The sequence below is a fragment of the Scyliorhinus canicula genome, chromosome 4 (assembly GCF_902713615.1).
Source record: "Scyliorhinus canicula chromosome 4, sScyCan1.1, whole genome shotgun sequence".
NCBI classification, from domain to species: domain Eukaryota; kingdom Metazoa; phylum Chordata; class Chondrichthyes; order Carcharhiniformes; family Scyliorhinidae; genus Scyliorhinus; species Scyliorhinus canicula.
The window spans coordinates 46,919,846-46,947,572 of NC_052149.1; the positions used below are offsets into that span (position 1 = coordinate 46,919,846).

The 27,727-nt window shown below is 42.3% G+C and overlaps 2 protein-coding genes across 3 annotated transcripts in view; both read right to left on the bottom strand.

Moving 5' to 3' along the window:
* Positions 1–20,602, bottom strand: part of ccdc17 (coiled-coil domain containing 17) — an 88,749-nt gene extending 68,147 nt beyond the window's left edge. Inside the window, exons 1-3 of the mRNA XM_038794175.1 lie at positions 20,247–20,602; positions 19,506–19,774; positions 2,254–2,412 (exon numbers count right to left, since the gene is read on the bottom strand). Of these exons, the coding sequence (XP_038650103.1) occupies positions 2,254–2,412; positions 19,506–19,724 (378 nt within the window). The 5' untranslated portion in view covers positions 19,725–19,774; positions 20,247–20,602. The remainder of the gene's footprint in view (positions 1–2,253; positions 2,413–19,505; positions 19,775–20,246) is intronic.
* Positions 20,603–22,108: 1,506 nt separating this feature from the next.
* Positions 22,109–27,727, bottom strand: part of gpbp1l1 (GC-rich promoter binding protein 1-like 1) — a 110,283-nt gene continuing 104,664 nt past the window's right edge. For both annotated transcript variants that reach the window (XM_038794176.1, XM_038794177.1), the window contains exon 12: positions 22,109–22,952. In XM_038794176.1, coding sequence (XP_038650104.1) covers positions 22,797–22,952 — 156 coding nt within the window. In that variant the 3' untranslated portion in view covers positions 22,109–22,796. The remainder of the gene's footprint in view (positions 22,953–27,727) is intronic.

The following is a 27,727-nucleotide window of genomic DNA, read 5'->3' on the forward strand; positions in this document are numbered from 1 at the left end:
CTCTAGGTCCTCCACCTTCTCCAGGAGCCTTTACTGCTGGTCTCTCAGCATCACCACCTCCAACTCCACCGCAGTTTGATGTTCCTCCTGGTCAGCCAGCGCTTTCTCTACTTTCTGGATCACCCCATCTTGGGCATCCAATCTAAGCTCCAGCCGCGCAATTGATTCCTTAATCAGGTCCAAGCAGTCCCGTTTCTGCTTAGCAAAGTCCTCCTGGATAACTTACATCAACTGCTCCGTTGACTGCTGGGTCGACAAGCCAGAGATCCGGTAATCCTCCATGCTTTCACCCACTGCAGCTTCAGCCCAAGCCTTCTCTGTCCGTCTATTTCTGCATTTGCGAGCACTTCTCGTCCTCCTCTCCATGCACCGATGTGGGAATCCAACACAATTGTCTTTATCATCGATTTTGCAAACCAAGTCCGGTAAAAAATCAGGGGAAAAGGTCCAAAAGTCCGATCCGAGTAGGAGCCACCAAATGTGCGACTTACTCCTTCATAGCTGCTACGGAACTATTAGCTAAAGAATAAAATCTATATTAAACATGAAAAATTGACTATAATACACCACTCCTTCACCCCAGCTATATTGCCCCGGGCACACACTGATTTATAAGGAGAATATAAGTTATATCTTAAACTCGGATGTTCTAGGAAGCACGCAGTCCATGTAAACCAACAGGCCAACCGTGGTCAAACACACAACCCTCTGAAACCAAGTAGTCGATCCCACCCAATACGACTTCTGTGGATTTTTCATCAAATCCCTCCAGAAGCTTATTACACTGAGCCAACTGGTCTCATTGGAACTCTGACTTGCCACTCTTTGGGGGGGGGGGGGGGGGGGGGGAAATCACACCTTGGAATCTTCTCCCAAACAACACTTTCTCTCTAATACCTTCACCAAGAATCTACTTCCAGGATTTCAATCATTCCTTTCAGTATTCCTCTCCTTGGATTGAAAGGTGCATTCAAGCTTCCATACAAGCTCAGGTTCCCAGCCAGGTCAGCAGAACACTACTCCTTCACAGGCTGTATTAAGATGTCACCAAACTTTTGATTTACCTCGGATGTCTGGTCTTTCACCTAGCTGACTTTAAATCTGGTTCTTGCACCTGTTTCTTCAACTCCGAGCATTTTTTCTGCTTTTTACTTGAATTCTCCTGAACAGGACCTTTATTTCCTGTTATTTGTTCCTCTAATTATATGTCTTCCTGATACATACATTTTGTCCCCCAACTCCGATTTTTGGACTATCTTTTGCTCCTTTGGCAAATCTGCTCCCTGCACCTCTCTTGTCCTGTCCAGCTTCACCTGGTTCAAGCTTAAAAACTAACCCAAAAGTTATTTCTCGCCGAGGATGACTCTTGGTTGCTAAGCAACAGCCTAATTTCTCTTTTATCCATATTTTCTTTCATGCCGTAAACCGTCTTGCATGCATCAAAATTAAACTGAAGTCATTAACATTTTAAAATCAGATACACAAAATTGTAAAACTATACCCTTTTTCTAATACCCACAAATACAAATATAGATTATTTAGAACTCCCTCAGGTTTCTGACACCATTACACTATAAACCACAATAGGGACTACTTCCATCACCAATACCCAAGAATGTACCACCACCCTTTCTGATGGTGAAATAATACAAATGAATTGACAACAGTTGCACCAATGCTAATAAGGAAACTTGAAGGAACTTCAAACAGATTTCATAAGAGTAAGATATGCATTTGAAATTGCAAGAATGCTGAAGCACGACTGCTCAATTGCTACATTTCTAGCATTTTTCAAAAATATTACAGATTAACGTGTTGCTGTGACATTCAGGATACTTGGCAAATTTCATAAGGTGCTTGAAATAGTAATTTAAATAGGAGAGAACATAAGTTAGAAATAGATCTGGAATTTGAAAGCATTTTTCTCAGAGAAAGAAGTGCTCATAACGAAAATGTGATTTAAAATAGCATATTGGAATCCCACCAGGTCTTAAGAAGAAATTGTCTCTCATGGTACAGTATATGCTAACTGGAAGAAAGTGGGGGAAGACAATCCTGTTTGCTGTTTGCGGTTCATCAGACCAGGTTTCAATATTATTAGTGTAGGGCCCAAACTGGTGAAAATGATACAGTATCAGATCTTCCGGATTGTGTAAACACACTAATGTCCACAGTGCAGACTGCTTCGGTCCCTATTAATTCCCATATCATCCCTCATCCATTTATTGTTTTCCATTCATTCAAATGCCTTACCTCATCAGTTAATCTTCTAAAGGCACGACCGTCAGACAAACCAATTTCAGCTTGCTGGCCCCTCAAGAGATTCCATTCTCTTTCATTAAGTGAATTGACGTAAAGGTGCTTCTGTTCTTCTTCTTGCTGTTGGAATTTTTCCCTCTTACTTTTCTTGTCCTGAATGTGAAGCATCCATATCAGAAAACAAATTATGCTCTCCCTTTGTCAGAATACCCACCAAATGAGTAAATTATCCAGTTAAAATTAGCAGTGTCTTACTGAACTTCAGTATTTTGCATATGTCAATTCAAGTGATCTCTAGAGTTTTTTTTAAGCACACTGCTTTGCAAGATATAGAAGTATACTTTAATGTGGGAGATTCCTAGCCAGCATGCAATACATTAGACTCTCAATTAGTGTTGGATTATAAAACATTTTACAGTATAGATGATGATCTGAGGTGACCCCAAATTCATCTAGGTTGGGGAGAAAGCTAAAAATTGAGCTTAGCACTCTGAGGGATAATACCTATGGTACACACAAGACCAGAGTAAGATTAGGCAACTCGGCTCAAAATGCAGTATCATTGACGGCCCCGTCTCCCGAACTAGCCCAAATGGTGCACCCAAGATGGTCATGGATTCATCAGTTTCAAAGTGGCTTTCCACTTTCCTGTTGTCATACCGCCTGGCACACACAGATTTTATATTGCACTTACCAGCTCAGCAATCCCTTTCTCCTGCCACTGACCCAGAAGAAATCCAATGGTACAATGCAAATTTAATTATGGAACACCGTATTGGCACCACTGGCCTGACACCAGAGGTACTGTTTAACCCCCTTGTGCTATTATGGCCACTGTAGCCAAATCGTTCGTAAAAGCACTTTCTAACGAGCCAGTCCTCCAGGAAATTAGACTCAGATCTCCAGAAGAAAAGACTCTCAAAATCAAAAGAAATGCACATTGGGAATCATTCACCAAGCTAATTCCAGGCCCTCCCAGTATGCGGCAGCACTTTTATTCCCAGTATACTTTCCCACTGTGGATTACACGGAAAATTATTTATTTTCAACTTTGGTTAATTATTTTCCCTCCCTGTACTAAATTCTGCATGTTTTAGTTTATATTTTCCCGCTTTTTGATGGAGAAAACCATATATAGTTGTCCCAATTTTAAAACTAAACTTGTTTGGCTGGGGTCAAGCGAAGACTCCAAACGTATCTTCCAGGTAGCTTATACATGCGCTGCTAGGCCTTCTCGTACAACATGTCCCACGATATACCTGTGTCAACCACATGCTCTTACAATCATGTCCATGAAAAGGGAAGAGTTGGAGGCTGCACCACCAGAAGACCATGTTGGATAGTTTGCGGTCAGGTCATGAACTGTTTTTTCCAGATCCTATTCCAGACTCTGGTCAAAGACAAGGTGGGAATGTGCCAAAAACAGTTCCTTGAATCCCACGCTGCACCAAAACATTTTGCAGCATCAGAAGCCAGTAGCATCCAAATCTCGGAAAATACCATTTCCACAAAACATTGGTAATTGACTGAAGACTGAATCCAGCCACTGAGTATGCATGCCTTCTGAATGAGCAAGACTCTGTGCGGTTTCCAATATCAAAACACAATACTTTCTACCAAGTATGAGGCATTCTTCTTTATTTTTTAATCACATAAGAAATACTGAAAACCTTCTTGTCCATTATTTCCTTTGTTACAACACCCTGAGCAAGTGCATGGACACTCCCAGCTCCACTCATCCCGAGTCACAACACAAGTGAATTAACCAATAATTCTTATAAAAAATACCCAAGGTCTTTGGCCCTTGGCTGACCAATAAATCCTGTCACCATGTTTATAAATGTAAACACAATTACTGTTTATTTATAACCAAGAACGATAATGAAATACACAGCAGGTACAGTTGATTAATGATTAAGTAATACATAACTCCCACTTTAATTTACACACACACACACACACACACACTACACACACGGGTGGAAAGGGGTAAAAATCGTAAGTGAAAGGAAGAGAGACTTTGTTTCAGGCGACAGTTCTTAGCACACTTTTCTTCACAGCAAGCTTGCAAACTGAAGTCTTTATTTCTGGCTTCTCTGTAGATTCACTCATTCAAGTTGGCTGTAGTTTAGAAATATAGTATTCACAATATTTCTGGAGAAGCCCCTAACTTCTCTTCAAACCTTGCTTTCAATTCATGGTTTGTCTTCAGGCCTCTAGTTCCAGAAAGACAGTATCCTCAGGCTAGAGGAGAGAGTCTCACAGCAAGCTTTCTGGAGAGAGCTGGAATTTTCTGGCAAATTAGCTGTGTCTGTTCACCATGCTGCCAGAATCAAAACTGAAACCTCCTTCGGTCTCTGAACATCCCATTTGGATAAGACCCAATCACCACCTGTTACAGGGCAATGCCACTTCATTGGCTACCAGCCAAATCAATCAAATCGGGTCCCATAACAGCTCTCTCACTGCTGCCGGCATGTCTGCAAATTCAGTTTAAACCAGCACAGGCTTCTGGATTCTGCTCCTTGAGTTAAAGATACAGGCTGCTTGCCTTAAAGGCACGTGTCCATTAATCATCCATGGATCAAATATATAATGGGAAAAATAAAAGAAAGGAAAATAAGGGAATAACAGGAAGGACTCTTCTATGAGACATCTCTCTATGAGAATAAAACTTCAGGGCATCGACATGGGTTATGAGGTATGCAAGACATAAATCAGAGACACATATCCATCCCCATTGTACAAGTTCCCTTCCCAATGTATACATTGGTAACTAGTCAGCCTTTAAGCACATTATCCTTTCCAGAAATGTGCACTATTTTAACATTGAACGGTTGCAATAATAAACTCTGACAGAATAACCCTGCATTCCCGGTTTTTAACTTCTCTATAAACACAAGCGGGTCTGCTAAAACTAAACTTTGTTTATTGTCATATCGGACATATACTTCAAAGTGCTGAAGGACTAGTATCAAGACGAAGGCTTCCTTTTCAATGGTTGAACACTTCTCTGGCATGGATTTAGTTTTTGAAAAATATCCGACTGGCATTCTATCAATGCATTCTTGTCTTTTAGTAGGCCCTGTCCCTATCACCAGGTCACTGGCATAGGTGGCTACTTTAAATGGTCTGGAAATGTCCGCGGTGGTCACCAACAGTGACCGTCAGTGCAGCTGAAGGTTCAATTCTGAGTTGATTGACTTTATGTGTACCATTCTTTGTGTTACAATCTTCACCTCCTCATCATTTCACCTCCTCATCGCAGTTTCACAGCCCTCATCTCCATTTGGTAACGTGAACTCAAATAATATGTGCTTTCAAGATTTGAATTTTTCCTCTTTACTTTCAGAATCAGAGGATAGCACTTTATTGGCTCTATGAATTTTCAGGTTTTTGTTGACAGATGCGGTGGCAGAATCACTCTGTGATTCGCCATCCACCTTGCTCTTAATTTTATAAGGAATTAATTAATGATTATTTCATCTCCTTTGCTATTTGCTTATTTTACCTGAAAGGGACACGGTGACCTTTAAAAGGATGTGGGTTAACTAGCCGTTTAGTTGGCATTACTTACTGTCCTTGTCCTGACTAACTGATGCCATGCTATCATGTATATTTTCCTTCCATGCAGGCATGCTGTGGGAAATATTTGCACCTGAAGTGAATGGAAATGGCTTTACTGCAAGAAGCCGTAACAAATTACTTTTAGAAAAGTCCAAGTCACTTTCTGTTCCAATTTGCTCTTTTCTTCCCTAGTTTTGGAAGAATTACTTGCCATTCATTCATGATAAGTTAGTGACAGGTCTATTCAGTAACAGCTGTTTATCATTACTTCATAGTCAGAACCAAAATCGAATTCAGAATTCTCATCCGACTCTTCATCACTGTTATGGACTCCTCTTTCGTGTGGTCACCTTTGGTCTTGGGAGTTCCCAGAATTTGGTTCTCTACAAGATTTTATGTTTGACAGACCATCTAGAGCAGGGGTGGGCAAACTTTTCTGTGCAAGGGCCACATTCAGAAATTCACAATTTTAAAGGGCCGCATAGTATATTAAGTAAAATAATTACTTCACCCGGTTATGATTCTGGGCGCCTCATATAGAACATAGAACAGTACAGCACAGAACAGGCCCTTCGGCCCTCGACGTTGTGCCGAGCAATGATCACCCTACTCAAGTCAACGTATCCACCCTATACCAGTAAGTAACCCAACAGCCCCCCCATTAACCTTAAAAAAAATAATTAAAAAATTTTAAATAAAAAAAAAATTTTTTTTTTTTTTTTTTAAATGACTTGGTGGGCCGCATAAAGACCTTTGGCGGGCCGCATGCGGCCGTAGTTTGCCCACCCCTGATCTAGAGGTACTTAACGTCTGTCAACATTTTCCTCCCACAGTCCAAAGATGTGCAGGTTAGGTGGATTGGCCATGCTAAATTGCCCGTAGTGTCCTAATAAAAGTAAGGTTGGGGGGGGGTTGTTGGGTTACGGGTATAGGGTGGATACGTGGGTTTGAGTAGGGTCATCATGGCTCGGCACAACATTGAGGGCCGAAGGGCCTGTTCTGTGCTGTACTGTTCTATTTCTTTGAGTTATTTACTTCCCAATGAGTTTTCCTAATTCCCACACGCCCTACCGTTTGTATCTCATGTGCGATCTGCAATGCTATGTGTACTCCGGGCAGCACGGTAGCACAGTGGTTAGCACAGTTGCTTCACAGCTCCAGGGTCCCAGGTTAATTTCCCGGCTTGTTCACTGTTTGTGCGGAGTCTACACACTCTCCCTTGGTCTGTGTGGGTTTCCTCCAGGTGCTCCGGTTTCCTCCCACAGTCCAAAGGTGTGCAGGTTAGGTGTATTGGCCATGGTAAATTGTCTATAGTGTCCAAAAAGGTTAGTTAGGGTTAAGGGGATGGGGTGGGCTAAAGTGGGGTTCTTTTTCCAAGAGCCAGTGCAGACTCCATGGGCCAAATAGCTTTCTATTGCACTGTAAATTCTATAATTTCTTCAGACTCTCTGTAATCATGGATAAAGTTACCACCTTCACTCCTGCCAAATCATTCCCCAAAAATCTACTCCAACCACTGGGAAATATCATAGATTATCATAGAATTTACAGTGCAGAAGGAGGCCATTCGGCCCATCGAGTCTGCACCGGCTCCTGGAAAGAGCACCCTACCCAAGGTCAACACCTCCACACTATCCCCATAACCCAGTAACCCCACCCAACACTCAGGGCAATTTTGGACACTGAGGGCAATTTATCATGGCCAATCCACCTAACCTACACATCTTTGGGAATTTCGTAACCACTCCAACAACTACTGGACCTCACACTAACTCCCACTCCAATTGTACTTTATACAATGCAACTGGCATACAATCTCCACCTATCCCATTCACTAATACTTTAGCTTTCATTGAGCTCTCTGGAGGGGAAACTAAGTCCTTCTGCAGTAACAGTTTGAGCAGCACCTGTGTCCCTTCGGATAGTTACGAATTTGGCTTCATCATTTGATGAAAATGGGGTAATATTCCCCTTAGACAAAAGTCTTGCATATCTCTCCCCTACCTCATTCCTCACACCAGCTCCCGCAGTGTGTGTTTATCGCAAGACTACTAAATCCAGTTAAAGTTACAGTCTGCCCTGTAGCATTCTCCACTTTTGCTTCCTTTTTGGAATCCTTATGAACTCCCACAAGTCCAGGGCAGCACGGTGGCACAGTGGTTAACACTGCTGCCTCACAGCGCCGACGTCCCAGGTTCGATCCCGGCCCTGGGTCACTGTCCGTGTGGAGTTTGCACTTTCTCCCAGTGTTTGCATGGGTTTCATCCCCACAACCCAAAGATGTGCAGGGCAGGTGGATTGGCCACGCTAAATTGCCCCTTAGTTGGAACAAATGAATTAGGTACTCTAAATAAAATAAAAATCAACTCCCACAAAACCTATGGGCTTTCTTTGCAACAGGCTGAACAAACGTTTCCCACCATGTTACAATGGTAACACCTAGGCTTTTGAGTCCCACCTTCACCCTCAGTATCTTCCTTCTTGGGCTGAGGAGATCTGAAGAGCATTCCCAGCTGTCCATTCTTTATCTTGACTAACTGCCTTCCTTTCACTTCCTATCCTTTTCAAAATTATGGAGGCAATGGAAAAAAGGTTTAAATTTATGTATTAGCTCATAATTGTTAGCAATAATTGCTGCCTGCCTCGTAGTCTTCACCGTCTGGTCTTCAACATGGGTTCTTAGTACAGAAGGTAGGGAATTCTTAAATTCCTTTAAGAGAATGACCTTTCTCAGAGCCTCATTAGGTGTTGCAATTCCCAATGCTCGTACCCACCTATCAAAATTGACCTGCTTAAACTTTGCAATTAGCATACATCTGTCCTGGCTGTCTTCTTCATTCAGAAACTTTTGACGATATGCATCGGGAACCAATTCACACACATCCAGGATAGCTCTTTGTTTAAAAAACCTTGCCATAATCCTTAGACACAGAAGCATAAATGTCCTGCACCCTCCCCATCAATTTACTCTGCATGGGTAATGTCCATTTTTATTTTTGCCACTGAATTTGGGTTGCTATTTTCCCAAAAGACCTAGAAAAAAAATGTTTTTACCTTCTCATCGAATTTTGGGAGGACCTGCATAAATCTAAACATATCACCACTGGGTTCGGTTCTCGGATTAAGCCCTCTTCGAATTTGTGGCAGTTCCCTACTACTTTCTAGTGCTTTAATCTGGAAGTCTTTCTCTAATTCCAACTTTCTCATTTCCATTTCTTTTTCCTTGTGCCTCAGCTCCATTTCTTTCTCTTTTTGCTGAATTTCCAATTGTTTCATTTGTGGCTGGATGTTAGCTAATTCTACTGATTGTTGCCCTGACCCAGGCTTTGTTTCTGGCATTTTTTTCAAGTTTAAATGCTGAGCAATCATGTCAATTATCTCCAGCTTCTTAGGTCTAGCTGGTACCTTGATTTCGAATTTGCCTACTAATTCAACTAGCTTGTCTTTGCGAAGCTCTTTTAAATAAACTAGAGATAGGTCATCCACACTTAGCAGCTTCCAGATCCATCCTTTTATATCACTACAAACCTAGCGCCCCTTTTCAATTTACACCGTAACCCCAATTTTGCCGTCTACTGTTCCAAAGATTCTGGGCGAACCCCCAAATTATGTTATGACACACTGGACAATCCCAGCCCCACTCGTCCCAGAGTCACAACACAAATTAATTAACCAATAATTCTTTTATAAAATAACTTAAGTCTTTGGCCCTTGGCTGCCCTATAATTAATCATCAGGTTCGTAAATGTAAACACAATTACTGTTTATTTGTAACAAGATCTATAACGAAATACACAGCGGATACAGTTGGTTAATGATCAACTAATACGTAACTCCCACTAACTTAACACACACACATACATCATGGGCGAAATTCTCCGACCCCACGCAGGGTCAGAGAATCGTCCGGGGCCGCCGAAAATCCCGCCCTCGCCGTGGCAGAAATTCTCCGCCAGCCGGCAATTGGCGGGGGCTGGAATCGCGCCATGTCGAGTGGCGAGCCCCCTGCGGTGATTCTCTGGCCCGCGATGGGCCCAAGTCCCGCCACTGGGAGGCCTCTCCCGCCGCCGAGGTTTGAACCACCTCTGGTGGCGGCGGGATTGGCGGTGCGAGCGGGCCCCCGGGGCAATCGGACCCCGGGGGGTGCCCCCACGGTGGCCAGGCCCGCGATCGGGGCCCACCGATCGGTGGGTGGGCCAGTGCCGTGGGGGCACTCTTTTTCTTCCGCCTCCGCCATGGCGGAGGCAGAAGAAAATCCCCCAGCGCGCCCCGGGTAGGGGAGAATGCCGCCCCATCAGTGAAAGGAAGAGTCTCTTTCAGATGATGGTTCTTAGCACACTTCTCTTTACAGCAAGGGATCAGAATAATAGTTATTCTGAAACCTCACTATATTGCAGAATAGTTTTTAAAAGAAGCAGTTTTGTACAAACTTTACTGGCGTCTCTTTAGATTCAAGCATTCACATTTTTCGTAGTTTAGAAATATAGTATTCATAACTGTTCTGGAGAGGCCTCTTACTTCCCATCAAACTTTGCTTTCAATTCATGGGGCGGGATTCTCCCGTACCCGGCGGGGGGGTGGTCCCGGCGGGACGGAGTGGCATGAACCACTCCGGCATCGGGCTGCCCCAAAGATGTGGAATCTTCCGCACCTTAAGGGGCTAGGCCCGCCACGGAGTGGTTTCCGCCCCGCCATCTGGAGGAATAGGGGCCTGGCGCCACGCCAACCGGCGGCAAAGGGCCTCCGCCGGCCTGCGTGAGTCGGCACATGCGGCGTCATCCCCGCGCATGCACGGGAGGGTTGGTCTCCGCATCACCCATCGCGGAGGACCACACGGCCGTGAGGAGTAATAGAGTGCCCCCACAGCACAGGTCTCCGCATCGCCCATCGCGGAGGACCACACGGCCGTGCGGAGTAATAGAGTGCCCCCACAGCACAGGTCTCCGCATCGCCTATCGCGGAGGACCACACGGCCGTGCGGAGTAATAGAGTGCCCCACAGCACAGCACTGGATCTGTGGACCCCGAACGCGGGACAGGCCACCGTGGGGGCGCCTCATGGGGCCAGATGCCCCCGCGACCCCACAGGAACCCCACAGCCCGCCCGCGCAGCCAGGTCCCGTGAGTAAGAGATCTCCTCTGATTTACGCCGGTGGGACCGGCTACAGGCGGGCGGGAGTTCGGCCCATTGTGGGCCGGAGAATTCGGGCGGCCCAGCACCCATTGAGTCGCAACGGACCCCGCCATTCTCCGAAGCGGGTGGCACAACTCACGCCGGGCCAGTTGTTTTGGGGGGCGGGAGAATTGAGACGACGGCGGGGGCGGTATTCACGCCCACCCCTGGCGATTCTTCCACACGACGGGGGCCGGAGAATCCTGCCCATGGTTTGTCTTCAGGCCTCTTGTCGTCCCAGGAACACAGCACCCAGGCTACTGGAGAAAGAGACAGCCTCACAGCAGGCTTTTTGGAGAGTGTTAACTGGATCTTCCTATAGAGAAGCAGCTGGGTCTGTTCATTGTGCTGCCAGAATCAAAACTGCAAACTCCTTAGGTTTCTGAAATATTCCACTGGGGTAATATCCAATCATCACACATCACCAGGCAAAGTACAGCTTTTTGGGTCAATTCATTGACCACCAGCCAGATCAATCAATCAGAGTCCCAGAACATTTCTCGCAACTGGTGCCAGCCAGTCTGCAAATCCAGTTTAAACCAGCACAGGTTTCTGAGATTCCTCTGCTTGCCTTAAAGGCACATGCCCAATCATCCATGGATCAAAAATAAAAGTAACGGGAAATAAGGGAATGAACAGGGATATACAGGACCCTTACACTTTCCAAACATCAAACTCAAAAACTAGAACTGCATACCAACTCTCACAAATTGATTGGTGAGTTCAAGAAGGGCAAAGACATGATAGAAGGTCACTTACTAGTTTTCTCATTTTAACACTGAAATGTTGCATTGGGACAATCTAAGGTTTGGGAAGTTACTTACAAAATACAAAGTTGGTTATCAACGCTGGATGGGAAAGCTGTAATGACGTCTAGTTTAGAAAAATCTAGTTATCACAGCAATTAGGATAGCCGAATAGAACAAGTGGATGAAATTGAAAATCAACAGCTCTAATTAGGATTCATAATTTGTATCCCCAATTTATTTTCACAGTATAGATTTAGAGTCTTTTTTCCAAAGTCTAATGAATCAGCTTTCTTATGACAACCTCAATGTTTTTGTACTCATCTTTTGCCCACTTCCCACCTTTTATGACCACCGGTCAACAGGAATTTCAGGCTTAAAGCCAAATACCACAGAAGATACCGTATTTCATTGTGTTTCCAAAAGTTGAGAAACAAAAATGGGCGCTAGGTTTTCCATTAAGACTGAAAAGTTCACAAATGCATCATTTACCAAGCAGTCAACCATGTAATCACTTGAGTAGATCTGAGAACAAAACAAAATGTTAATCACTTAGCAACATGTTGTTTTCATTCCATATTGTGGAGAGAAAATCCGGCCTCAAACAACTGTTGCAATTAGAGTTTTCCAAGGTTGGAATGGCCAATTATAGTTTAATTTTATTTCCTGAAATCAACATTTCCTCACACTCACTCTGAGTGATCAGAATAATAGTTATTCAGAAACCTCACTGTATTGCAGAATAGTTTTTAAAAGAAGCAGTTTTGTACACAGGAAGTTGCTGCTGCTGTAAAGGCTTTCATATCACATTTCTGGGTGGATGCAGCAGCGCAAGAATTATGCTTGCACAATCTTGATCATGTGCAACTGACTTGGATTTTTGGTTGCACCTCATTAATGCACCTGGGAGAGGTCTGTACAAGCAAGGAGTACAATGTAATAATAATAATAGCTAATTATCACAAGTAGGCTTCAATGAAGTTACTGTGAAAAGCCCCTAGTCGCCACATCCCGGCGCCTGTTCAGGGAGGCTGGTACGGGAATTGAACCCACACTGCTGGCATTGTTCTGCATTACAAGCCAGCTATTTAGCCCACTGTGCTAAACTAGCCCCATTGGCCAATATTAATGAGCAGAGTGATATGACCACCCAGTTTGTGTCTATCTGCATAAGGGAGAGTGTGTGCGTGTGGGGGAATGAGAGATAGAAGAGAATCTGGATTGCCATCAACAGTCTAATTTAGGAGGAGATTTGGAGTGATGATGTTTGAAACACCATTTCACCTTTCAAACTCAATTACAAACTCAACTAGACTGATGGGATGCACATCTCCTCCGAGGTAATAAGTGTTCAAGATACTGAATCGGAGGATTTACTGAGTTTTGCAATGTATTTCTATCACTCCTGCTAAAAGATATTTCAATTTCAGTTCACATATCGATTTTCCAAACATTGTGGGAAAACTAATGACGAAACACACAACATTGTGATATAATATGAGCATGCGATCCACAAACTGACTTATAATTGGAGCAGCCAGTTTCAAAGATTGCTCATAAAGAAGCAATATATTGTACTGAATGAATTAGTTACTGTCAGTCAAGTGGGCGCATCCTAGGCCAGGGGGTTCCTTCCCCACTTAATGTATTCGTAGATATTGACCTATATAGATCAACAGTTTCAACATTTGCTCAGAATTTGAAGAGAGGTGGTTTGATTTTGCTTTCCCTATTGATTTACATAGAATTTACAGTGCAGAAGTAGGCTATTCAGCCTAGAGTCTGCACCAGCCTTTGGAAAGAACACCCTACCCAAGCCCACACCTCCACGCTGTCGCCATAACTGTTCGGTAATTTGGACATTCTGAATTGTCCCTCCGTGTACCCGAACAGGCGCCGGAATGTGGCGACTAGGGGCTTTTCACAGTAACTTCATTGCAGTGTTAATGCACGCCTCCTTGTGACAATAATAATAATTATTATTATGATTAACCCAGTAACCCCACCTAACCATTTTGGACATTAAGGGCAAATTAGAATGGCAAATCCACCTAAGCTGCACATCTTTGGACTGTGGGAGGAAACCCACGCAGACACGGGAAAATGTGCAAACTCTGACCTGGGACCATGGTGCTGTGAAGCAGTGCTAGCCACTGTGCTACGGTGCCACCCTTTATATGCTGTATTTCTAAACCCTTCGTTTCAATGTGATCCAACTTCTGTTAATAACTTCACAGAAAACTCATGATTAAAAGTGGGTTCGTCTATTTGCACACATTGAAATGGGGGCGAGGGTAGTGCATCCTTTTCAATCAAGCAATAATAGAGAGCGATAGAAAAGATAGATTTACAGAGCAAAGAGCACAGGCAAAAAAAATGTAATAGTGTCACGTGAGTCCAGAATCGAAGTTCAATGGTGCATTCTTGAAAAACGATGCTGGATATTTCACTTTTCCAGTAGACATAACTTCCATGATGAGATGGGCACACAAAGATGAATTTATTTGTTGGTGATGATACAGAGGTGCCAATAGAAAATGTCTAGATGGGTCCAGGCTTTCACTTTGAGCCCCTTTTCTGTGCTGCTGGTTGGTAGATGGAAAGATGGGGAATTGGGCTTTGCAGTTCCACAAGGCAATATCATCCATTCTGCCAGATAGGGGGTCATGTCACATGACTCCCACCTCCCCATGTTGGCTTTGACAATGGGTGTTTAGTCCTTTAAAAAAAAAGAAATTTAGACTACCCAATTCATTTTTTCCAATTAAGGGGCAATTTAGCGTGCCCAATCCACCTACCCTGCACATCTTTGGGTTGTGGGGGCGAAACCCATGCAAATATGGGGAGAATGTGCAAACTCCACACGGACAGTGACCCAGAGCCAGGATTGAACCTGGGACCTCGGTGCCGTGAGGCAGCAGTGCTAACCACTGCGCTGCCACGTGTGTTTAGCCCTTTGTCTGGGTTCCTGAAATTGTTGATGTTCCAACCATCAGGAATTTCAATTAAAAGTTAGAGTTCTTCGTCCTGGAAGACTACTAGATTTTATTGGTCAGCCTGGGTTCTGAAATGCAGATGACCTTGGTATAGTTTCTTTTGAATTTGGTCTCTGTAGCCCAGAAGCTGTAAGGGTGTCTTCAGAGATAACGAGGTGTAATGTTCCCCAATATAGCCAGATGAGCTCCTATTGTTTGAAGGCCTCAGATAAACATAGCTTCATCAGTTTTAAAAGATCATCATCAAGTTTAACATTTTAAATTAGCCATGATTTTTGTTAAAAGTTGTGGTCTTAGTACTATTACAAACCCCACAAGCCTTCTGTGGCAGATCTTATCAAATGGATTTTAAAAATCCAGATGCAAATCTACTGTATTTCCTTCATGGACGCACTGTTACTTCCTCTAAAAATGGCAGTAACGTTTGACAGAGGAACTAGCCGTTTAGATATCTTCTATGTCCTTAAAACAAACCATGCTCTTGAAAGTATTGTTACTTTTTGAGCCATTTAGCCCAAGTAATGGAGTTGATTACCTTTATTTCATGAGATGGGGGTCTTACTAGCTAGGCCAGCAGTTGTTGCCCACCCCAACGTCCTCTCGAGGTGATGAGTTGCCTTTTTGACTTACGCCAATCCATGTGATGGAAGTATACCCACAGTGCTTATAGTTTGGGGATTTTGACCCAGCAACAGTGAAGGAATGGTGATATAGTTTGAAGTTAGGATGGTATGTGGCTTCGAGGGGAACTTGCAGGTGGTGGTACTGTATTCCCATGCATCTGCTGCCCTTGTGCTTATAGGTGGTAAAGGGACTAGGTTTAAACAGTGACCTCAAAAGGAGGTCTAGTCGGTTGCTGCAGTGCATCTTGCATATGAAATGAAATGAAAATCGCTTATTGTCACAAATAGGCTTCAAATGAAGTTACTGTGAAAAGCCCCTAGTCACCACATTCCTGCACCTGTTCGGAGAGGCTGTTACGGAAATCGAACCGTGCTGCTGGCCTCCCTGGGTCTGCTTTCAAAACCAGCAATTTAGCCCTGTGCTAAACAGCCCCTAATAATAATCACATTGTCACAGTAGGCTTCAATGAAGTTACTGTGGAAAGCCCCTAGTCGCCACATTCTGGCATCTGTTCGGGGAGGCCGGTACGGGAATTGAACCCATGTTGCTGCCTTGTTTTGCATTACAAGCCAGCTATTTAGCCCAGTGTGCTAAATCAGCATTGTATGGTACACACTATTGGGTTGGTGGTGGGAGGGAGTAAATGTTTAAAGGTGGTAGATGGAGATCTGATCAAGCAGGATGCTTTGTCTTGGATGGTGTCCAACTTAAGTATTGTTGGAGCTGCACTCATCCCGGCAAGGAGAGAGTATGCCATCACACTTCTGACTTGTGCCTCGTTGAAGGTGGCTAGACCTTGGGGAGTCAGGAGAGTTGCGTGCAGCAGAATTCCCAGTCAATGATCTGCTCTTGCAGCCACAATATTTATTTGATTGGTCCAGTTCAGTTTCTTGTCAACGGTAACCTTCAGGATATTGATAGTGGGGCATTCTGTGATGACAATCCCATTGAGTGTCAAGAGGTGATAGTTAGGTTCTCGCTCGTTGAAGATGGCCATTGGTTAAAACTTGTGTGGCACAAACGCTACTTGGCACGAGATGTTATCCAATATTACGGCATATGAATATGGTCTATTTCTGTAATTGAGGAATTGCAAATGGTACTGATCATAGATCATAAAGTGCAGAAGGAGGCCATTCGGCCCATCGAGTCTGCACCGACCTACTTAAGCCCTCACTTCCACCTGATCCCCATAACCAAATAACCCCAGTTAACCTTTTTGGGACAATTTAGCGTGGCCAATCCACCCAACCTGGACTTGTGGGAGGAAACTGGAGCACCCGGAGGAAACCCACGCAGACACGGGGAGAACATGCAGACCAGACAGTGACCCAGCGGGGAATCAAACCTGGGACCCTGGCTCTGTGAAGCCACAGTGTGCTACCATGCTGCCCGATTGTACAATCATCTCACTTTTGACCTTGCATGAACAGATAAATGAGTAGGCCATTTGGCGTATCGAGCCTGCCTGCTCCCCCACTGGGTAACATCATGGCTGGTCTGCTGATGGCCTCAACTCTACTTTCCTGCCGACCCCCTGTAACATCTGATTCCTTGTCAATCAGAAATCTAACTCCGCCTTCAAAATATTCAATGACCCTGCCTCCATGTGGAACAGGACTCCACAACAAACAAGGACGGAAAAAAGTTCTCCGTTTCATCTTAAATTGGACAACCGTTACTTTAAACTGTCCTCTAGTTACAATCTTTCCCGGAGAGATTTCTCAGCATCAACCCTTTCAAGTCCCTTCAGGATTTTACATTGCAATAGAATCATATTGGCAATATTTGGATCGAGGCTGCAATGAGGTCAGAAGCTGAGTGATCTTGGCAGAACAAAACTGAGAGTCAGTGACCAGGGGATCGGTGTGCAAGCACCGCATGATTGCACCGTCAACCACACCTTTCATCTGTTAGGTCGTTGAGTAGAATGATGGGGCAATCATTAGCCAGACTGGATTAGTCCTGCTTTTGTGAACAAGACATACCCAACAATGTGGAAGATTGTACAGGTAGGTGAAAGTGACACAGCTGCACTGGAACAGCGTGGCTAGGGGCAGAGCTATTTCTGTAACATGGGTCTTCAGTAATCCTGCTGGGATGTGGTCAGGGCTCATAGCCGTTGCAGTATCCAGTGTTTTCAGCTGTTTCTTGAAATCACTTGGAATGAATAAAACTGGTTGAAGACTGGCATCTCTGATACTGGGGACCTCAGGATGCCAAGCTGGATAATCCACTCTGCACCTCATGTTGAAGCTGCTTGCAGATGCTTCAGCATGGTCTGGTTTAGCTCACTGAGCTAAATCGCTGGCTTTTAAAGCAGACCAAGAAGGCCAGCAGCACAGTTCGATTTCCGTACCAGCCTCCCTGAACAGGCGCTGGAATGTAGCGACTCAGGGCTTTTCACAGTAACTTCATTGAAGCCTACTTGTGACAATAAGCGATTTTCATTTTTTTTTCTTTTGCACTGATGATTTAAATGGGGATATTTATGGAGACGCCGCCTCCTGATCATTATTTCATTGTCCACCACATTCAAGACTGGTTGTGGCAGAACTGCAGAGTTTAGATCGATGCTCTGTGGTCCACTGGCTTTTATTCCTTCTCAATTTTTCTGTAATGGTTTGATACCATTGATGGTTTGCTTGCTCATTTCAGAAAGCAGTTAAAAGTCAACCACGTTACTGCTGCCCTGGAGTCGCATGTCTGGCCAAATAAGGCAAGAATAGTAGATTTGTTCACTAAAGGATACTAGTGAACCAGATGGATTTTTAAGACAGTCAATGATAGTTTCACCGTCACCATTACTGAGAGTAGATTTTCAATTCCAGATTTATTAACTAATGTAAGTTAAATTCAATCGATAAATTCAATCAACTGCCATGGTGGGATTTTAATCTATGTCCCCAGAGCTTGGGCCTCTAGAATACTATGCCATTTCCACTATGCTATTCCCACTACGCCACTTTCTCTTCCTGAACAGAAATGTTACATTGATGGCTCCAAGACACCTGACACAATTCCCACATTCTTCAAGGGGTACATCTTAGTTGAACCGAATGAGAATGTGAACTCACCATGTAAAAGAGCGCCTAATTTCATGAATTGATAGCACACAATGTTAATGCACTAATGTAGTATAAGCTTTCACCTTAATTTTAAAAGTCTTCAAAATAAAAATATAGGTATTGTCACAATACTCTGGGCTAGTAGCGGTCAATTCCAGCCCCACTTGACCTGGGGTTGCAACACAGGTGAAATTAAAGTTACTTAAATATCCAATGTCTCTGGTTTGATCCTGATTAAGTACAGGCATCAGGTTTGTAAATTTTAACACAAAAGCCTTTTATTATTTAACAGTAATTCGTATTAAATGGACAAAAGTAAAAGTTAAACGGTTAACTACTACCTAATTCTCCCTCCCCTCCCAACTCGCCTCACTTGAGATACACACACACAGACAACAGAGGGAAAAGGGAGGTTGAGAGGAAACAAAATAACAGCACAAAATAAAAGATAGGTATCTTTGACTTCAGGTGGATATCTTCCAGTTAGATTCATTCTCCAGGAAATTGGGTATTATATTTTCTTCAGGGTGTAACCATTCCTTCAGCAGCACCTTCCAAACCCATGACCACTACCATCTAGAAGGACAAGAACAAAGATTCCAGAGAATTCTACCACCTGGGGTTCCCCTTCAAGTTGCTCACCATCCTGACTTGGAAACATACTGCTGTTCGACCAGCATCCTGAAATTTCCTCAACAGCACTGCTAGTGCGCCGACACCTCAGGGACTACAGTGCTCAAGGCAGCAGCTCACCACCACATTCTGAAGGACAACTCGGGGTAGGCAATAATTGCAGGCCTAGCCACATGTGCAATTCAATTAAAAAGCATTATGGACCATAATGCTCACAGTGCAGTGCCTCGCAGAATGTAAAGGAGAGGGTAACATGACAGATGTGTAAGATGACAGATGCATGCAAGAGAGCAATGTGCAGGAAGACACGATACCCAATACAGCTAGCAGACTTGCAGGAAAGGTTTGGAGGATGCACAAAATTGATAAACAAGCATGTGTAAACCACTGATGAAACCCTTGATGTGTAGCACAAGCACACAGACATATATTATGCTTACCGTTTGATCGGGAGTACTTGTTTCTTTTGGCTCATTTATTCTCCACCTGTTAATTCCGTTTCCAGGATCTTTAGGCAGGCAGTCTCTTAGCTCTGGATTTAACAATGAAGGATCTCCAACATAACTGCCAATGCAGAACTTGTCCTTGTGTTTTTCTAATAATGCTAAAGATCTGAAGTTCATGTGACAAAAGTGACAACGGAAATTTCCAAAATCCATACTTCTGAAGTCAGCGAAGTAATCCGGAGTCTTTCAGTTTACACAAAGGCCTGGAACAATTCAAACTCACAAATCTGCACACGATCAGATAAGTTTTCAGCTTGCACAACAATTAACATGGCACATTACCATAAGTACTCTCAAAACCGTTTATCTTTTTAAAATCTACAACAACTTTTAAAACACTGCCGTTCTTTTTAATCGCCAGAATTTTCACTTTCTTGAAGCACTTTGAGATTTACATTTCCTCTGCATGTTGTATTTCCACAACAGATTAAAAAAAACCAAAATATATAATTGAAGTAAATTTAACACATTTAGCATCACAACTGAACACTGCACTCAGTTTAAACAATGAAGCTGAACAAGGTGTTACTTTAAATTGTCTTCCGATATCAACTTGACAACGTCAACATTCAAAATCCTTAACAACCATTACATTGCATAAAACTCATACACAAAATACACTACAATTATGCTTCAACACAAGGGGATCAATTCTAATTTTTTCCTGCGACAGACCTGTTACTCGAGTACTCGGAGGCATTCCGTCTTTTACATTTCTTCCAATATATCTCTATTTAGGTGGTTTGCATTTTTTGAAGCAGTTGTTTGGTTTGAATGATTGTTTTGATTGTTGCTAGGAAACTGAGGGCAGGACACTTTGATATGACAAGTTAATCTCTATTAAAAAATGACCGTTGTTAAAGGGACATTGTTATCTTGTTGAATTGTGTGCAACATTTTTTAACCACATTGATATAGCATTTTGCTGAGCCTGTTAAGGGAAATCATGCATTGTCTATGGCACTTCAGTTTAGAATTGCAAATCAGTTTTTGTTTCAGCATTTTAAGTAAAACAGAGAAAAGAAAGCACCCCAAGGACTACTGCAGTTGCTTACTCCCAATCATTGATGCAAAAATTGTGACTACTTGAAAACACTCCGAAGGAGATGCCAGTTCCGTTTAAAGAGCTATCAAATTATTTTTGAAGATAATTGAAAAGATTTTAATTTGTCCATGTATAAAACTCAGAATCTCAAAGTTCAGCTTCAATTACAATGTAAAAGAGACAGTGGATTGTGCACTTACTTCCTATTTCAAACTATGATGGAAGCTTATAACGCAAGGAAAGGAACCTACATACAAGGTCTGTTTTTAATTTTAACAGTAGTTATGGCAACACCATTTAGACAGAACAATTTGCTTGATCAGCAGCTCAGCCATTCAACTAATATCCTAACAATACAGTAGGTATGATCTGCAAGATGCAATACACCATCAGCCTCCTTTGACAGCACCCAACATCTGGAACAATAATGGTAGCAAAAGCATGGGAACACCATCATCTGCAAACTCCCTTCCCAGTCAAATGCCCACTGACTTATTATTGTTTCTTTAGTGTTGATGGGTCAAAACCTGGAACTCCCTTCCCAACAACACCGTGGCTAAACTGCAATGTTTCAAGACTGCAGCTCACTGCCACTTTCTGAAGGCCAAGTAGGGATGAACAGCAAATACTGGTCGAGCCATCAACACCCACATCCCATAAGACTTTTTTTTTAAAAAACGTACTAACGTTTTTTTGACATCACCATCCTCCCTGCAATCTTTCCTATTGAGAAAAACAAAAGCAGCAATGTCACAGAGAAATGTCCACATCCAAATTTCCCAAGTCTCACATTTTATTTTTCCCAATTAAGTGTGGTCAATTACCTAACCTGCACATCTTCGGGTTGTGGAGGTGAACCCACGTAGACACGGGGAGAATGTGCAAACACCACACAGCCAGTGACCCGGGCTTGGGATCAAACCCAGGTCCTCAGCACCATAGGCAGCAGTGCTAACTACTGCACCACCATGCTGACTTTACACACCATTTGACTTGACATATTATCACTTCATCCATTGTCAGTGGTTCAATAATAATAATAATAATCTAAAAATCCCTATCTCACATTATTGTCGGATAACGTGATGCAGAAATTCTCAGAGTAGGACCACCATCGCCTTCCCCCGGCAACTACAGATGAGGCACAGGCTCAATATTATCCATATCTCAAGATCAAATAAATAAAATTACAGATTTCCAATGAAAAAGAAACTATTAAGATTATATGTGAGAAAATATTTCAATGGAGAAGAGTACAATAACAGTTTTTGGGCTACTTCTAGAATATTATAAGAATTGTTAATTATCTTGAACTATTTATACTTCACTTCGATGCTCATTCGTGTTATGCATCTTTGGCTGACTACCAGCATATGCTTATGCTGTTGATTGCTTTTTCTTGCAGTAAATGGTTCAATTATAAAAGAAACATTTTATTCAGAAATGATCTTTCAAATCAGAAAGTTCTATCAAAGAATTACAACACCAATGATTTTGGCAAACTGATGCAAAATATTTATTCCAAGTTATTTTAATGCAGTAGTTTTCCTCATACAGATATTCATATGTGATAGCCACTTTAAATTTGTAAATAACGTTATCAAAATAATCTTAATCTTTGAAATTTCACAAAATTTATATTTTACAATCCACCCTGAATATCAAGGCTGTTTGAAGAACTCAAAGCTCCTATTGTGAATATTTTACAACTGTACCAAAGAAATGGAGATAAACCTCTGGTGACAAATCTTGTTTTCTTCTTCCCAAAATGTCACGACATTGAAAAACATGTTAGCATTATTCTTGACAACCTATCATCAGTATTTTGAATTTGTCTCTTACACTGCTTGTTCTATCACACTGCTATTCCTACTAATTGTCTGCAAATGTTTTTTTTCAAGCTTTCAAAAAAATACCCATTTTCTCCTTGCAAATGATTACTCAGAATGTGCTTTGCCCCCTTGTCTTCTTTATTGACTCATATTTCATTCTACGAAGCATTCAACAGGACCAGCTGGTCAAAGAAAAAAGAAAAAAGCTCAACAAGCAAATTTTCTTCTTTGGGATATGATCAACTCCCTTGTGCATGGAAAAATATAACTCTGTGCCAAAAGAGCTTTAGTAAGTTTAGTCCTCCAGCTATAAGAAAACATATAACGTGAATTCCACTTATACCAAGTTTAGGCATCATCATCAGAATTGGTACTACTGCTAGTTTCAGAATCTGAGTCTTCATGAAGCCCTGTACTGAAAATGCCTCCACAATGGGCGAAATGTAAAGCTGTACATCGGTTCTTGAACTGAAAACCATTTTTCCTAAAGCCATTTTTCTTGAGCTATAAAGAAAAGAGAGAGAGATTATTTTGGGTTAGCCAGTGTTGCTTCATGGCTGATAATCACATTTGAACCCATACAAAAGTGAATCAAAATCAATGAATGTGTGATACTATTGGACCATTTACTCTATGAACATGACACAGCAATTGATTAATGTTTTTTAAAAAATGTTTTTAATTGGATTTTTGTACAGAGTATATTTCGCCGTTATGTACACAGGATATGATATATCTATGTACACGTAAGTAGGCATCCGTTTGTGCCAGTGAGGCACTTCCGGAGTGCAATCCTTGAGTGGGCCTGATGTCGGTGTTGCCCCTCACTTCTCCCGGTTGAATTTCGCCGCCGTTGTCTTCTCGTGCACGCTGCCGCTTATACATATATTATATTTAAAAGCTGTTGAGTCAAATTAAGTAGACAACCCCAGTCCTCAATATTGAAAAGAAACCATAAACTTCACATACTTGGGACTGAGGTATGGAGCAATGGAGATTAAAGGAGGCAAGGTGTCAGAGAAGAGTTTGGGATTAATGTTGTGCTCAGATAGTTCTGGAGTATAATTGCACGACACTGGACAGGACACGCACATTGATTGAGGTCACTTAAGTCAAACATGGCCTTGGATGGCTATACAGTTGAATATCAGTCATATTGACATTTGTGGCCTTCATATTTGCAGACAAGGGAACATGAGTGGAACCAGATAGACTATTGAGGTGACTTGGTAGGGGGTAAAGTCAAGGAACCAAAACCAAACTTTGGGCAGAAAAAGAAACTTGTATCACAGACAGTGTAACAATTATGATGTAGAGGTTTATATAATAATCTTTATTGTCACAAGTAGGCTGGCATTAACACTGCAATGAAGTTAGTCACCACATTCTGGTGCCTCTTTGGGTACACATAGGGAGAATTCAGAATGTCCAAATTACCTAACAACACATCTTTATAGAACAATAGGTCTTTAGAGCAAGACACCACACTCATTTAAATCATCTTATTTGAAAATAGGAACCATTGGAATGGATAACAGCAAGCAGCAGATTCAATGTTCTGCCTATTATTTTCTTGGTTTGCTGGTTTTGAAAGAAATTACATTTAAAACACAATAGGAAACCACACAGTCCAAAATAATTGTGATTTTTGGAACAGAGCGATCTCTTAATGTAACAACTAAAGATGATTTAAATCTGCTGATGAGTCATATTTGATTCAAACATAACTGTTCCTCTCTCTCCACAGATATTGCCACGCTTGCTAAATTATTCCAGCATTTTTGATTTTACTTGTAATTTAAACTGAGATTGCTAACTTGGCAGTAATCAAAATTGCATCATAAATTGTAAATAACATAAATTGCACCGAATTCTCATGCATCACTGTGCTGAGAATTTTACCCACCACTTTTTCAATAATGGTAACGTTCGTTTCAAAAAAAGCTTTTGAACTATATTGAGCCAAGTCACAATTTGACCATAATCACACATCTATACCCATTCCCATCCGAAGAACAAATTCTCTCAAGTACCTGACAAGTGGAGGAGAATGCGGAGACCCAGGCTATTAGAATAGATGGCATTGAGGTGCGTAGGGAAGAAGTGTTGGCAATTCTGGACAAGGTGAAAATAGATAAGTCCCCAGGGCCTGATGGGATTTATCTTGGGATTCTCTGGGAAGCCAGGGAAGAGATTGCTGAGCCTTTGGCTTTGATTTTTATGTCATCATTGGCTCCAGGAATAGTGCCAGAGGACTGGAGGGTAGCAAATGTGGTCCCTTTGTTCAAGAAGGGGAGTAGAGATAACCCCGGTAACTATAGGCCGGTGAGCCTCACGTCTGTTGTGGGTAAAGTCTTGGAGAGGATTATAAGAGATACGATTTATAATCATCTAGATAGAAATAATATGATTAGGGATAGTCAGCATGGTTTTGTGACGGGTAGGTCATGCCTTACAAACCTTATCGAGTTCTTTGAGAAGGTGACTGAACAGGTAGACGAGGGTAGAGCAGTTGATGTGGTGTATATGGATTTCAGTAAAGCGTTTGATAAGGTTCCCCACGGTCGGCTATTGCAGAAAATACAGAGGCTGGGGATTGAGGGTGATTTAGAGATGTGGATCAGAAATTGACTAGTTGAAAGAAGACAGAGGGTGGTGGTTGATGGCAAATGTTCAGAATGGAGTTCAGTTACGAGTGGCGTATCACAAGGATCTGTTCTGGGGCCGTTGCTGTTTGTCATTTTTATAAATGACCTAGAGGAGGGCACAGAAGGTTGGGTGAGTAAATTTGCAGACGACACTAAAGTCGGTGGAGTTGTAGACAGTGTGGAAGGATGTTGCAGGTTACAGAGGGACATAGATAAGCTGCAGAGCTGGGCTGAGAGGTGGCAAATGGAGTTTAATGTAGAGAAGTGTGAGGTGATTCACTTTGGAAAGAATAACAGGAATGCGGAATATTTGGCTAATGGTAAAATTCTTGGTAGTGTGGATGAGCAGAGGGATCTCGGTGTCCATGTACATAGATCCCTGAAAGTTGCCACCCAGGTTGATGGGGTTGTGAAGAAGGCCTATGGTGTGTTGGCCTTTATTGGTAGAGGGATTGAGTTCTGGAGCCATGAGGTCATGTTGCAGCTGTACAAAACTCTGGTACGGCCGCATTTGGAGTATTGCGTACAGTTCTGGCCGCCTCATTATAGGAAGGACGTGGAAGCTTTGGAACGGGTGCAGAGGAGATTTACCAGGATGTTGCCTGGTATGGAGGGAAAATCTTATGAGGAAAGGCTGATGGACTTGAGGTTGTTTTTGTTAGAGAGAAGAAGATTAAGAGGTGACTTAATAGAGGCATACAAAATGATCAGAGGGTTAGATAGGGTGGCCAGTGAGAGCCTTCTCCCGCGGATGGAGGTGGCTAGCACGAGGGGACATAGCCATAAATTGAGGGGTAATAGATATAGGACAGAGGTCAGAGGTAGGTTTTTTTACGCAAAGAGTGGTGAGGCCGTGGAATGCCCTACCTGCAACAGTAGTGAACTCGCCAACATTGAGGGCATTTAAAAGTTTATTGGATAAGCATATGGATGATAATGGCATAGTGTAGGTTAGATGGCCTTTAGTTTTTGACTTCCCATGTTGGTGCAACATCATGGGCCGAAGGGCCTGTACTGCGCTGTATCGTTTGATGTTCTAAGTGTTAAATAATACTGAATCCAAAGGGAGAACCAAATATGTTCCATCTGTAAGGTGGCATTGAAACTTATGATGTATTTTTTAACAAGATGCCACATGATCTTTATCTCGGGAGCAGAATACTTCTCAGGAGTTTCATGCAAAATTGACCGGAGGTTAGAGGAAGCCAAACGTGTGATAAGCAAAAGTACAGGTCTTCATTGATGCTAAGCCTCCCTCCACCCAAGTGTGGGATTCCAGTCCTTTAGTGGAAGGTGTCCCCAAATCAAAGGGCATGAAATAATGCTCTGTGTCTCCAGGAAGGAGGTTGCAAACTATTCAGCAGAAGCAGAACAATGCCCCTTGGAGATTTCCATCATCAATGGAGGTGCAAACTATGCTGTTGAGAGATCACTAGGAGGTGCTGGCTGGTATATCCAGTACACCCCACACACTGAGCTACCACCCCACTAGCAACGCACCAATATAAATAGGAAGATGGTTAATGGCTAAAAAAGAAAAAAAGTTGTTAATTTACAAATGCGAATTGGAAAGATTCAAAATGCCCAGTGGGATCACTGTTAAGACTGCTGGACTCGTTAAAAAAAAAGTAGGGCAAAGACATGTTTGGGGAGTCAGCAGACAAGTCTTCCAAAGTGAGAGAACAAGTTGGTTAAACTTATTTTTTAAATGTATACGATGTACTAAGTTTTACAAATGGTGGCCATTGTGTGCCAAAGGAAAGATGTAATGCTAAACCTAATCACAATCATTGGCTCGGCTGCAATTAGGTTAATGCATCTAGTTTTGGGTGCCATACTTTATGAAAAATATCATGGCACAAGACAAGAGTACAGAAGACATTCATCGCGATGGCTACAAATCTAGAGAAATCTGGATTCTTTCGACAGGAACAGAGAGATTAGATCGAGACATGCAAAACTATACAGTGTATTTTGGTACGGCAAGTGGGGGGAAAAAAACTATTGCCACTACAAGAGTCGAAACATTATTTATGAACTAGACCGCATAAAATTATCAAAAGAACAAGGTGTTTACGAGAATCTTTTGTTTAAGCCAGGGCAATTGTCATGATCTCAGTAGGAATTGGTAATGTTTTTTAAAGAATCCGGAAACCCAGATATTTACTAATAGAATGAAGCCACAAGGTTCGCAGTTTAAAAGAAGTTTTCTACACAATAATCAAAAAACACAAACACTAACAAATACATTATCCTACATTGTGAGGTATGTTAAATGCATCAAAAGTACAATGAATTGAGTTACTTCGAATCGAAACCTTCAAATACATTTCCTTCCACATCCAATAGACTTAGACACCAATAACTCAATTCAGATGCTTAGCAGAAATTGGAATATCAATCACTTGGTTTTTGTACGGTTGCAAAAAAATTCATACATATTTTGTAGATTCCTTCTGTTTACTTCTGGCAAGATTGTCCCTTCAAATCTCCTCCAACCATCCTGATTGCAAATGCCTCATTCAAAACAGACTTCTGTAACGTATCCCCTACAGTCATAATTCTTCTAGTTAGAATATGCTCTGGAGTCATGCATCAAAACTCTTTTACTCTCTCACTCCTCAGAGCTTG